Source organism: Pundamilia nyererei, unplaced genomic scaffold, assembly GCF_000239375.1.
Source record: "Pundamilia nyererei isolate P.nyererei 1_Seehausen unplaced genomic scaffold, PunNye1.0 scaffold00058, whole genome shotgun sequence".
In the NCBI taxonomy this organism is placed as follows: domain Eukaryota; kingdom Metazoa; phylum Chordata; class Actinopteri; order Cichliformes; family Cichlidae; genus Pundamilia; species Pundamilia nyererei.
In genome coordinates, this window is record NW_005187459.1 from 33,544 (window position 1) to 46,642 (window position 13,099).

Below are 13,099 nucleotides of genomic sequence, written 5' to 3' on the forward strand. Positions count from 1 at the left end.
CGTCTCCAAGCAACCACAACCTGACGCAACCTTCCCGCCCCTCCTCCGGTAGCTCCCTGCTCAAAAATAAGTGCACCGCAGAGCCATAGAGGGGATCTTATCAGGGAGCGAGAGACTGGCGGTGATGGTCTGCGCCGATGTGGCTGCCAGGATTCAGCGTGCTAAGTTGGACCGCTGCTGGGAGGTTCCTGAAAGGTAAACGAAGTCGTAGTCTACGTGCGTAGCCGAGTTTTCAGGTGATCCCCCCCCTCAGGGTATCACCTTGCAGCACGCTGCCAGAATAGCAGGAATAGGCTGAAATGAATCACATGCAAAATAAATCATCGTGCAAGATGTTCCAGGGGATTTAGAAGGAAAAATGTTATCTTTACAGATGGTGTTTGTTCCCCAGTGAGCGCAATAGTAATCACAATTGTTTCTTTTATGCTGTGAGAACTATCAGTATGTTATTTTCTCATAAATAAAAAAATAATAATTAATTTTAAAAACACTTTTTTATTACATGCCCGCTTTCACTGTCAGAACTAAATGGCACTTACAATCATAATGGTTCTCTCCATTTCAGATACGACTTCAAGTTATATAATAACAAGTACTGTTTTACCTTTATTATTACTATTACTGTTATATGGATCTATATATTTCAAATGTTGTAACTCTCAAGAGTGTCTTTGTCACTTCCATTGTGCGTTATGATCAAGTTAATCGCTTCTTTTCTGAATACAGTCAGAACTGTAGAGCTTCGATGTCTACTTTAGGGTTACAAATGCAAAGATTGGTTCACTTTGAACTACAGACTGCTTTATTGGGCTTCTGTTGCCACAACACGGGGGAAAAAATCAATACGCTGCAGCAGTGTTTACACTACTAACACGAACCTGGAGATAATTTCTTTCGGTTATGCTCAGTATCAAAGATGAAATTGAAATCCCTGCAAATTACTCAGGGTCAGGTTCTATTATAGATTGGAGGACTATACGCTAAAGCTTCATTTAGTTACTCTGTGGTTGTGTTTCTTACGTAGACATGACCTCATGTTCCAGATAGGAGAGCCAGACTTCCTAAGCTGCTCAGCCAGACCAGGTTTTGGCATCTCATAGAAGTCCCAACACCACAAAATATATTTTATTAGTGTGGCAACTGGAGTTTAAACCAGAGGAATGTATGGGTGATGTGTGCTGATTCACTTAGGACATTTGGATAGGGACAGCTGGACTTCCCCCACTGCCACCCCCTCCCTGACATCTAACATTTGACAGTGTTTTTTATATGCCCTGGGTGAATTTGATATTCAGGATGTAAAACTTGGCTTCCTAGAGAGGCAGAGTTCCTGCTGGCCTATTCAAAAAAGTGACTGGCTTCACCAGATCAGCCAGTAAAGAGGGGTTTTAAAAAAAACAACGACAAAAACCTCTCTATTTCTTTATAATTGTGATCACAGCTCATTATGTGATACAGACACACTTTTCCACATCCTTTCTAAGTGTTCTGGATAAGCAGTCCCTATTCACAATCTAACCAGTTCCTCACTGTACACGAACGGTCCTTACAAAGTTAAAAATGCCTGCCTCCAGCTTTAATGCTCTCTCTACACAGTGCGGACTTCAGCGATGCACTGATTCATGCAGATAACGAAGACAGCATCCATTCCCAGGCTACTAAAAAGTCAGCTGCTCATCACAGTCTATTTTCCATTGCAAAGCAGCCAAGCCGGCTGTATCATTAGATCCAGGGGCAGGGACTTCACTGCTGCTATTATAGAATAACAGCACACCCCAACCACTTATTGAGATCTTATGGACTCAGTAGGAAGACACTGAGCAGTAAGAGTGCTTTTGCTATTGCTGCCCCTTTTACCAGTTGTAACTGGTCTTGCATTCCAACTCAACAGGTCCTGAGAAGGTTTTTATTTTATTTTTTTAAAAAGCACATTCACATTCATTGTGGCTTTGGGTTTATTGAGGCAATAAGCCTCGTGGACAGGAGGTCGGAAATTGCTGATTCATTTATAGCACCTCTGTTGTTGCTATGGAAACAGTTTGTTTCTGTTAAATGAAAATCCAGGAGGTGTTTTATCCCCCTCTGTGTGCTGTCCCCTAATTTCTGATATTAGAGAGGCCACATGCTTCATCCAGATCAGTTTATAGAAATACAATGAAGGTCTTTCTAGAGTGTAATCTAATTTTTTTCTCTATGTTGGCACATTAGGTTTGTCCTTTGTTATTCTCAGCAAATGTTTCATAACCTGTGTCTTTTTTCTTCTACAGATCTACAGATATTCTGCATTTGAAGCATCTGATTCCACTAAAGACTGAAGACTGGGTCTCCTGAAGAATATAAAGGGCAGAAAAGTGAATGCTGGACAGACAGAATGGAAGCCTGATAGCCTTATAGCGACGAAAGAGGCCAGATAGCTTTTTTTGTTTTGTTTTTGTATTTAACAGGTTAAAAATGAATTCGCACTCAGCTCCACAGATCGTGGTTAACAGGACAAATGTCCAGGACGAGGCAGACTGTGGGGAAGGTGTAGATTTGCCTACAGATGACCATCTGATGACTTTGAAGGCCTTAACAGAGAAACTAAGACTGGAGACCAGGAGACCCTCCTACCTGGAGTGGCAAGCCCGGCTTGAGGCAGATCGCTTCAGAGACTCAGAAACTGGGACTAAAGGGAAAGTAGTTAAACACAAGGAGACTTCAGTGGACCCAGATGTGAGTCAGCCCAAGTTGCCATCAGGTGGACTTAAGGGATTTAAAAACATTGATGAAGCTCTAACCTGGCTCAGAAGAGAACTGGTGAGGCACTGTCTAAATTATCACCACCATCTAATCTTTATTTTGTTCTAATTTCTCATAGATTTTCAGAAATGTTTTGGGTTACAGTGTAATCAGCTTGCAGCATGTTTTTGTACTAACACTTCATAAAAGGAATTAAGGAAACAGGGAACATGGCCATAATGAGGGATTTAATATTGGCTACACGTGTTCAAAAGAGGAACACATGGGTCTTTTGATAAGTTCAGGCTGCTTAGTTGAAAATCCTTCGCAGTCAGTAATTGCCTGAAAGCATTTGGCTGAATCTGAGCAGAGAGTGTAGCCCTGTACACTTCACGATGCATTCTGCTCTTTCTATCAGTAGACACATTAGCAATATGGGCATGTATGGACCATGCCCATGAACCATGCCATAGCAATGCTTCCATCTATATTCTGCTGTAGTCTGCTTTACGCCATGAGCAAAGTCTAATCTGACCTTCTTGTTGCATCTGTATTTCCATTTATGAAGTTGTGTCTTGATTATAGACCTCTACCATGGAAATAATTCTGCCATCACGCAGCCCTGACTTGGCCTGACATTTCTTCAGACGTCATGTTGCAATCAAAAGCTATAAAATACAAACAGAACACACTGAATCAACTTCAGATATTGTGTCTGCTTCGGCAGTCAAAATCACCTGACCATGAAGATGCTGGGCATTTAATTGTCAAATTAATTTTAATTTGAAATTTATTTATTTTTTGTTAAAGCCATTGAATGAAAGCTTGCACTTCAATCACACCCTTATTGCTTGATTTAATTCAAAGAGTTGGGAGTTTGCCTTGTAATTGGAAGGTTGCCGGTTCAAGCCCCGGCTTGGACAGGCTCGGTCGTTGTGTCCTTGGGCAAGACACTTCACCTGTTGCCTACTGGTGGTGGTCAGAGGGCCTGGTGGCGCCAGTGTTCGGCAGCCTTGCCTCTGTCAGTGCGCCCCAGGGTGGCTGTGGCTACAATGTAGCTTGCCATCACCAGTGTGTGAATGGGTAGATGACTGAATGTGTAAAGCGCTTTGGGGTCCTTAGGGACTAAGTAAAGCGCTATACAAATACAGACCATTTTTGTTCTAGTAATATTTTATTCCACAAATTAGTGTAGTGTGAATTGTAGTAATTATTCTCCCTTTGTGACCATGTTTGATCAGCATAGCAGTCCCAAGATGTGCAGAACTTTCATTCCTATACAAAACAGAAAATACAGCATGCTTCCCCTTTGTCCTCGTGATTACATATAAAGGGGGAATAGTTCTTGTTCCCTTGTACCTACTGCTTTCTGTTGTCCTGTAATTAGTACAGTACAGTTAGGATAGAGTCTTATACTATACTTGGATTAATTCAATTGTATGATTATGACTGCAATTGATTTATTTTTCCTTATATTTTTCTTTTGGTTGTGTAATTTAGGAGGCATTGTTCCACACTCAAAGTTCAAGTAGAAAAGTTCACGCTTCTTAGCTAATTAGAGTTTAACAGTGCACGCGATGTTTAATCACCAGGCAGAAGAATCCCATTCATTCTTATTGGTGAGTGAGATTGATTGTGACCCCAGGCAGCAGAATCTGGCATTTGTTGCGAGCAATTTCTGCAACTGTAATCATTTTTACTCTGCTCAATTACTCTGCACATTCAGCCATAGCTCATATGCTTGGACTGTGCGCACAAAGAAGCACTGATAAAAGGCAGACTCACAGTACGTGGCTACAAACAATAAAGATGATTGTCATCTTTGTGTAGATGTTTGGACACAAACAAAGAAGAGCACCACGGTATCCCACCGTGAGTCTTCTTTTGACAAAAAAGGACCTCACAGAAGCACCTTTGGTCAAGCTCCACAGGTGGACTATACACAGTATGTTGGTGTGATTGAGTCCTCCATAAATGAAAAGAATAATTAAGCTTAGAATAGATTAGTTTTAGCTTTCAATCTTTTAGAAAATGACACTTTGACGTGTCCATTCGGCTTCGTATAAAATGAACAAATTCATCTTCCATCCCGACACCTTTGTCTTCTCTTTTGCAGACAGATATGCGCTTGCAGGACCAGCAGCTGGCGAGGCAGCTCATGCGACTTCGGAGTGACATCAACAAGCTGAAGATTGAACAGACGTGCCATCTGCATCGCCGAATGCTCAACGACGCCACCTTTGGCCTCGAGGAACGGGATGAGCTGTCGGACCTGTTGTGTGAATGCCCGGTCACCCCGGGCCTCGGCCTCTCTGCCCCGCTGAGACTGATCGGAGTCACCAAGATGAACATTAACTCTCGCCGATTCTCGCTCTGCTAGTGGTAACGACGGAAGAAGAAAAAAATCCTGAATACAAAAGACCCTTTATATACTTACTTCTCTTGAGTGCAGCCGGCCAGCCGCAGTGATTAGATAATGATCAGATCTTTTCTGTTTTCAGAGATAAAACCACATCACACCCATTTTTATGCTCACTGAAATCAAAGAGAGAGATTTAAGAGATGAGGAAGAGTTTTAGTAAGTGTGGTGTTTTTGCCACTAAACTCAGCCCTGGAGCAGATTTCATACTTTTAGCCTTCCACGACTTGAAACAGAGTACATGCAGTTTTTGAATCAGTGCAAAAGCAGTGTTAGGCATGCTTCTGTTGTTTTTTAAACCATATTAGTACTGATTACCGTAAGTATCACCATCTACTTTCTGCCATACTTTATCACGCACAGATTAAATGTTTATATATATATTTTCACCACATTCAGACCTCTTTAGGACATTTTCAGTGACAATCACAGTTAGTAAATTTGTTTCTACCTTGTAAGTTTTGTTGTTGTTGTTTTCAAAGTGATGCCTTAATATTATAGAGACTGAGCGCTGTATGCTCATTTGTGTTTGTAGAATATCATGGATATAATGGTTTATTCGGTGTAATGATTGTCAAATTACACTCCTTTCTGAGCTTAGTCTCTGGAGCTTTGCCTTTTGCTCTAATAGTAATCATGTGAGTTGCCCTTGTCAGTCTGAAACAAAAACATGCTTTGTTTTCGCGGATGAACACTAAATTATAACTCATGTAGATCACTGTGAGCGCCCATTGACATGATTATGTGCGTCTTGCTATGACCCCTTTTTTATGCTGGAATCACAGTTATAATTGACTATAATTGAAGGCAACCTTTTCTTTACAAGACACTGACTTCGGGTTTGCATCTATAGTACAGTACTGTGCAGATGTTTTTCTTTAGACATTGGATTTTTTCACGTGTTTTTTGTCCAACTCCTTGTACCTTGCCCACAAGGTGATTCCCAAAGAGCTAAAACTTGGCATGTCTCTGCATTGTGTGGAGTGTGTTCTTAAAAAATTAGGACACTGGACAAGTGAAGGACAAAAGAAGTCTTAGGTCTAAAAATTATCAGCAGCTGATGAACAGTCTCTGAAAGTCATGTCCTTAAGAAATAGGAAAACAAATCTAGCAAAGATCTGACACAAAACCTAAGAGATGAATCTGGCCCTTAGCCCTTTGCATCTACTGTCCATCAGAAATAGTCTCAGTGGAAGGGTGGCTGTCAAGAAGCTACTCTTAAGGAAGGGAAACATGAAGAAAAGGCCGTTGTGTGCCAAACAGGTCTTCTGGAATGATTAATCCAAAATTAAAATTTTCGGTTCAGTTGGTTTGAGCAGTTGTTATCAATATGTATGGAGGAGGTCAGGATAGAGGTACAACAGTGAGTGTCTACAGGCAGGTCTTGGGCTGCATTTCAGGTAGTGATGCTGGAGGTCTTGTTAAAACTGCTGGAATTCTGAATGCACCACCAGATTTTGATCTACTATGCATTACCCTCTGGAAAGCGTTTGATTGGCAGCAGCTTCATTTGTGAGCATGATGATCCCAAAAAAACACTGCAGATACAGTAAAAGCATACCTGGATAGAAAAACACACAATGGATTACTCTCCTTCATGGATTGGCCTCCCCAGAACCCGGAGTCCAACATTATTGAAGCAGTGTGGGATCATTTTTAGAAAGAATGGAACAAATAGCAGCCAACAACCAAAGATGAGTTTTGAATGTCATTCAAGATGCCTGGAGAACTATTCCTGAAGACTCCTTAAAAGAAATGTTTGCATAAGAGAGTTCAGTCTGTGTTGAAGACTAAGAGTCACACCAAATATTGATTTTCATGCTCATTAGAATTGTACAAACTCTGCTCTTTCCTACTATACTGTATTTCCATCTATCCATCTAGCCAGGTTACAGATGTGGGTTGGTCAAAGACTTTTACATATTACTGTATAAGTGCATGAAATTTGTTTAGTCATGTTTAGTCCAAGGGAAATGAATGCACAATGAAAAAGAGCTTGTCTCATGGTTTCGATATATAACAAATGCAATATCAGAGATTTAAAGCTTTCCCACGTGCCTTGGATTTTATTTGTTTTCAGCAGTGGTATTAGCAGAACAGATTACCTCCTGTAACACCCTCTGAAATAATAAAAAAGACCACAGTGTCTACTATAGCTTAGATTATCTTAATACTTAGCCTTTGGCCCATTTAACAGTGTTCTCGAAAGATGTAAAGGAAAGAAGTAGTCCATCAAGAGATGGATGCACTAAATGCACTAAATTACTTTCTCACTGTCTAATTTGCTGCCTTTAAAGGAAAATCATTACCAGTAGCATCTTATATTTTCCCTATAAAGCCTGTCTCCCAAACACAGTGAACCAGATGGAGGTAGGATGGTGTTTACATCACTAATGCTCTTATTTAAACACCAGTGGTAAGTGTGTTGGAGGGGTTTGGTTCTCGACTCAAGACAATATCAGAACTCTTTGTTCTGATACAACCCTACTCATATCAAGCCTTAATTAAAAAATAAATACTTAAAAAAACAGTTGGGAGAAAGTGGAGAAAATTAGGCCTTCTCACCTCATTACTTCATCTAACATGTTGGATTGATTTAGTTCATTCACGAGGTGTAAAAATTTCTTTCCAAAAGGGGCAGGCTGCTGATTCGTCTGCTTGTGCTAACAGGTTGCTTCGAGAATAGCATCCGCTTTCTCATCTATCACTGTCAGAAAATGTATTTGTTTCTTTCAAGCGAGTGAAACTGCCACCTAACAGTGCATGTGAAGACAACGGTCAGCTTTGCATGCTAGAGTTGATTTACGCCGTTTCCTGGTCCCCGTGTCTCTCTCCTTATGAAGCGGTTGAAGCGGCCTGAGTCGTGAATGATTATGCTGAGCCTGGATTTTCATGCATGAGCTCCAGCTTTATTTGGGATTATTGCAGATGAAAGCCACAACTCGTTCTACATGAAAGGCTGCCAGTGGGGCCATTACATGCATTTTCTAAAACGTTCCGGGCCATCAAGGTGTAGTTACCATGATTTTTTTATGTTTTTAAAGTAAAATACTGGAAACAAATCAATGCAGTTGGAGCCAGATATTTTAAAAAATGGTTTAGATTCCAGTGTTGGAGTCTAGCAGCATCGCATCAGTGCAGGATGGTCTTGGGTTTGAATCCACCAGCTGGTGGAAGCTTTTTACTCTGGAGTTTGCGTGTTCTCCCAAGTACTCCAGCTTCCACCCATAGTCCAAAGACATGCATGTTAAAAATAAAGCAATTTAAAAAAGGTGACGTTAAATGGGGCATCAGTGTGCAACCTTGCCTCTTGCCCTCAACAACTGGGATAGGTTATATCCCAACCATGACCCTCGACTGGACATGTGGAAGAAAATGGATGGATTCCCGCTCCGTTCAACAGCTGTCCCTAGAGTTGGTTATTTTAATAATTTCATACCTAAACCATCTCATTTACATGACAAAAAGCGCCTTGAGGCAACTGTTGTTGTGATTTGGTGCTATCTTTAAAAAATGAATTGAAATTGAATTGAACTGAATTGAAAATGACATGCATACAGTCATTCACTGTCAGTTTGAGAAGCATAAAATCTCAAGAATAAAGGCCCAGTGTGGTATGCAATAAAAAGTAGGCCACACTGAGGGTTAAATAATCTGCTGTTTTGGGATGATTGTGAGAGATGTTTGATCTCCGTTCTGTTTCAAGAAAGTTGTGATACTGTCTTCCACTTCGATTTTATGTATACTGCATACTGAAGAGGAGTTAATCTAGCAAAAATGGATGTAACAGATGTAACACCACAGAGCGGCACTGCGCGCTCGAACACAAACAGCTAACAGAGATCTCACCAAGGTGAACCACAGGGTGAGACTGGCGCAGATCCCAGACTGCATCTCATGCTGAGCCTTTGTGTAGGAGTGTCTGAGCACATCTCATCTCAAAGATTTACTGCTAGAGTGAGATGGTTTCAAACCACCACAGTTTGGAGAAGAATGTAGTTTTAACAGGACATATAGTCTTGGAAATTGATGGGTTACCCATCAAATTGACTGTCCTTGGATGCTGACTTACACAATGTGATGACAACAAGTCCTACTCGGTCACTTTGACTCTTTGCAAAAAAATTTCTTTAACAGATTTACTGGAAATATCTAGCAAGTAGTGACATTTTTAGTATCAACTGGTTCCAAAATAAGATCTAAGGCAGGTGGATTTGATGCGTAAGAAGGCACATGATGAATTCAAAAGGTTTTAAGTTTGACCACACTAATAAATCCATGGAGTGCTAAACTGATTCTGACTGTGCTGGTGTTTGGAAAATGGATTTTGAACTAAGGTATGAGTAAAACATAACCCGGAGCTTAAACATTCAGCAGTTTCCTTTGTGAAATATCAATTTTGGAAAAGTTTTTTTTATTCTTTGGATTAGATTTAAGCATTCACGAAGTTTCGGATCAGTACTCAGTGAGCTAATCAATCGTTAATATAAAATATTAATATTTTTAAAAAGAAAAGAAAAATATTCAATGATCAAGCAGCCCCAAACTGAAAAGTGAAGGAGACTTGTCTACAAACAAGCAGCTGCACACATCTCATCTTCTATATGTGACTCATGCAGTGTTGATGAGGAACTGCAGGAGCTTCTGTCATTGTGTGCAGTTAATTGGTAAACTCTTTATAAAACAGCATGGGATCTCTTAATGACTTAATTAGTCCAACTGATCTATTTAATAATTACTTGCTTCAGTGAGGTGCTGTACTGAGTAATTATCTGCTCAGTCCAAATTGGATTAAGATGAGAATTTATAGGCGGCCAATTAGTATTCCTCCAAGTACTGCCGGGAAACAGTTCAATTACATCAAAAGGGGATGTAAAAAAACAGCATGTACTCCCTTTCTGCATGACATCATAGCACAGCTATACAGCAAACACTTGTTAGGACACAAGACTGAATGTGTACTTGTTATATCCCTCTTTTGTTCAAAGAAAACAGTGTCTAAAGCCGAAGATGTTATCTGAACCAAAGTGTAGTTTTACTATGGGTACCTCTACTTCAATCCCATAAATGACACAGAATGACTCCAGAGATTAACATAGTACGGTGCAAAAATCTTTAGCCATTTTAACGGGAAAATGTGAAATAGGTGCAGCAATTTATTGAAACGTGCAAGGAAATAAAGTGAGTAAGGAAGGACATTCAAAACTCTTCTTTGGATGTTGGCCATCTCTTGTTACATTCTCTGTCAAGATGATCCAACACTGCTTCAATAAAGTTGAGTTCCAGGCTCTGGGGAGGCCAATCCATGACTGATTCAACTAAAGAAATGTGAACAAATTGTGTTTTTGTGGCAGGCTGCTCGTAGCAAAGTGTCTAAAGAAACAATTTAAAAGATAGTTGGTTCTTTGGCAAGTTACTTGTTAAGTGGAGACGATACTGGTTCATCCCTTGAGTTGGGCATCCCTTTTTACACTTGAAGGATTTGTGGCTCAGTGTCGAGTAGCTTGAAGAACAAAGATATTCCTGTGAAAATGGTCAGGTTCAAGGACTGAGGGGTGAGAAAAGCCGAGTTAAAGTCTGCTGATGGGCTTTTACGGAACGGAATGTGCTCAACTCGTGCTGTCCTCAAAATTTCCCGTCCCCAAGACTCACAAAACTAATCCCTGACTTTGTGGGCATTCAGCAGCATCCAGCCTGGCTGCTTTGATGAAGCTCTGAATGAAATTCCACTGCAGCTTAGGTGCATCCAAGCAAATGATCATATTTGGACTACAAAACTTCCCCTTGTGTCAGTTCTTATGTATAGAGGTCAAATGAAGAGCTAGTGAACATTGATAACGCAGCAGACAGGTGGTAAGGGATAATACTATATTGTTTTTATGCAACATCAAGATGCGTGTAAATTTTGCAATAAGATACAATCAGTGTAAAATAGCTGTTATTTAATAACCATGTTTTGCTGAACAACTGTAGTTACAGTTCATAATTATCTGTCTGTGAGTGACAGACAGCAGGCAGCAGTACTGCAGTGTGAAGGCACAACATAACAAGATGACCTGCATGTGAAAAACGACTTTAAACGTTATAAATTTACATCAGCCATCAACTAACTGGCTTTGTCAAATACAGTCCTCACTCACTAAATGAATGAGAATTTGTTTTTACAGCATTTCATCGGTCAGTTTGAGTAAGGCAAAAATATGTAAATAAGTAAACAATGATAACAAATGATAGTGTAAAACAAAGCAGTACACAAACCTTACTGGGAAAAAATGGCGCAAAATGTTACACACACCGTAACACACAATGTGAATGAAGAAAACCAAAGTTCTCTTTGTGGATGAAGCTGACTGATCTATAGCAAACACAAAACAGCCCCATGCTTCACCTTCTAAAATGTGTACACAGTCCTCTGATGGATTATCCACAATTTTCAAAATTACAGATTTCAAAGACTGAAGATATTCGCTACATTGCTCATAGCAGTGGCAGATACTGCCAATAAATGAGCACAAAGTAAAAATTTTAAAATAAATCAGTCTATAAAACCAACAATCCAACCCACTGCGTTTCATCTACAGGGTCTGCATAAGTGCATTTGTTGACTTAATAGTAACAACTTAAGGCTTTCCTTGAGTGTGTAGGGACTATGGAACGTCCTCTTGACAATTAGAGGAAAATACAATAAATCAAATCTTAGGTCAGTGCTGAACAACCACCTTCATCTCATCCACTCACATCATGCCTGCTGGCCATCAGTTCATGTCCACAGCTCCCCAAACTACCCCCCTCTGTTCCCCATGTCAAGGTGTCACTGGATCCTGGTCCATACTACAGCCGAGAGCTTCAATGTCATTGCTGATATCGGTGATCATACGGTCCCATTCATCCCCCTCAGAGGGCTCGTGGCCTTCGTCCGAGGCAACACTGTCACCACTTCCTCCTGCTGCTCCGTTGCCATTGGTGGTGGAATCTGAGGCAGAGCTTGCTGTGCGCTTGTAACGACCAAAGCTGTCAGTGATGATGCCTCGGCCGTCCTTCACACCGATGGTCTCAAGGAAGTTCTCAAAGTGTTGGCTGTCCTTCTCTGGTATGAAGGGCCGCAGGCCTGCAAGAGGAAGAAAAAGCTCTGAATTACTGCACATTTTATTACGTGAAACATTTAAGTTACTTTAAAACACTGACAGGGACTAGAAAGAGAGACCATATTTCTTTATATTGGCTTCTCTTCATTTGCTCTGTTAAATCCAGAATTGAATTCAAAAATCCTTGAACTTGAATAATTAGGCTCCATCTTAATGACCTCATAGTACAGCCACTAGTATTGCCCCATCAGAGCTCTTGGACTGTGTGCTTACTTGTGGTTCCTAGAGTATTTAAAAGTAGAATGAGAGGCAGAGCCTTCAGTTTTCAGGCCCCTCTTCTGTGGAACCAGCTTGAAATTTGGATTCGGCAGACAGACACAGTCTTTACTTTTAAGCTCAGGCTTAAAACTTTCCCTTTTGCTAAAGCATATAGTTGGGGCTGGATCAGGTGACCCTGAAGCCTCCCTTAGTTATGCTGCAATAGGCGTAGGCTACTGGGGGATTCCCATGATGCAGGGGAGGAGTATTTCTTCTTCAGTCCCTGTTCTCACTCACTATGTATTAATAGACCTCTCTGCATTGAATCATTACTTGTTATTAATATCTGGTTCTCTTCTACAGCATGTTTTTTTTATCCTGTCTTCCTTCTCTCACCCCAACCAGTTGCGACTAATGGCCGCCCCTCCCTGAGCCTGGTTCTGTTGGAGGTTTCTTCCTGTTAAAAGGGAGTTTTTCCATCCCACTATCGCCAAAGTGCTTGCTCAAAGGGGGTTGTATGATTGTTGGCTTTACTCTGTTGTATTATTGTAGGGTCTACCTTACAATATAAAGCACCTTGAGGTGACTGTTGTTGTGATTTGATGCTGTCTAAATAAAA

General features: G+C 40.7%; 2 protein-coding genes across 3 annotated transcripts in view; one reads left to right on the forward strand and one right to left on the reverse strand.

The window, feature by feature from the left end:
- The first annotated feature begins 82 nt into the window (after window positions 1–82).
- fam167ab (family with sequence similarity 167 member Ab) lies at window positions 83–6,141 on the forward strand. Its single transcript, XM_005734323.1, has 3 exons — window positions 83–195; window positions 2,268–2,796; window positions 4,835–6,141. Exons 2-3 carry the CDS (start codon window positions 2,452–2,454, stop codon window positions 5,096–5,098), a joined length of 609 nt encoding a protein of 202 aa, XP_005734380.1. The 5' UTR covers window positions 83–195; window positions 2,268–2,451; the 3' UTR covers window positions 5,099–6,141.
- A 4,850-nt stretch (window positions 6,142–10,991) lies between these two features.
- The window catches only part of ccm2 (CCM2 scaffold protein), a 14,597-nt gene continuing 12,489 nt past the window's right edge, over window positions 10,992–13,099 (reverse strand). For both annotated transcript variants that reach the window (XM_013911219.1, XM_013911220.1), the window contains exon 10: window positions 10,992–12,245. In XM_013911219.1, coding sequence (XP_013766673.1) covers window positions 11,941–12,245 — 305 coding nt within the window. In that variant the 3' untranslated portion in view covers window positions 10,992–11,940. The remainder of the gene's footprint in view (window positions 12,246–13,099) is intronic.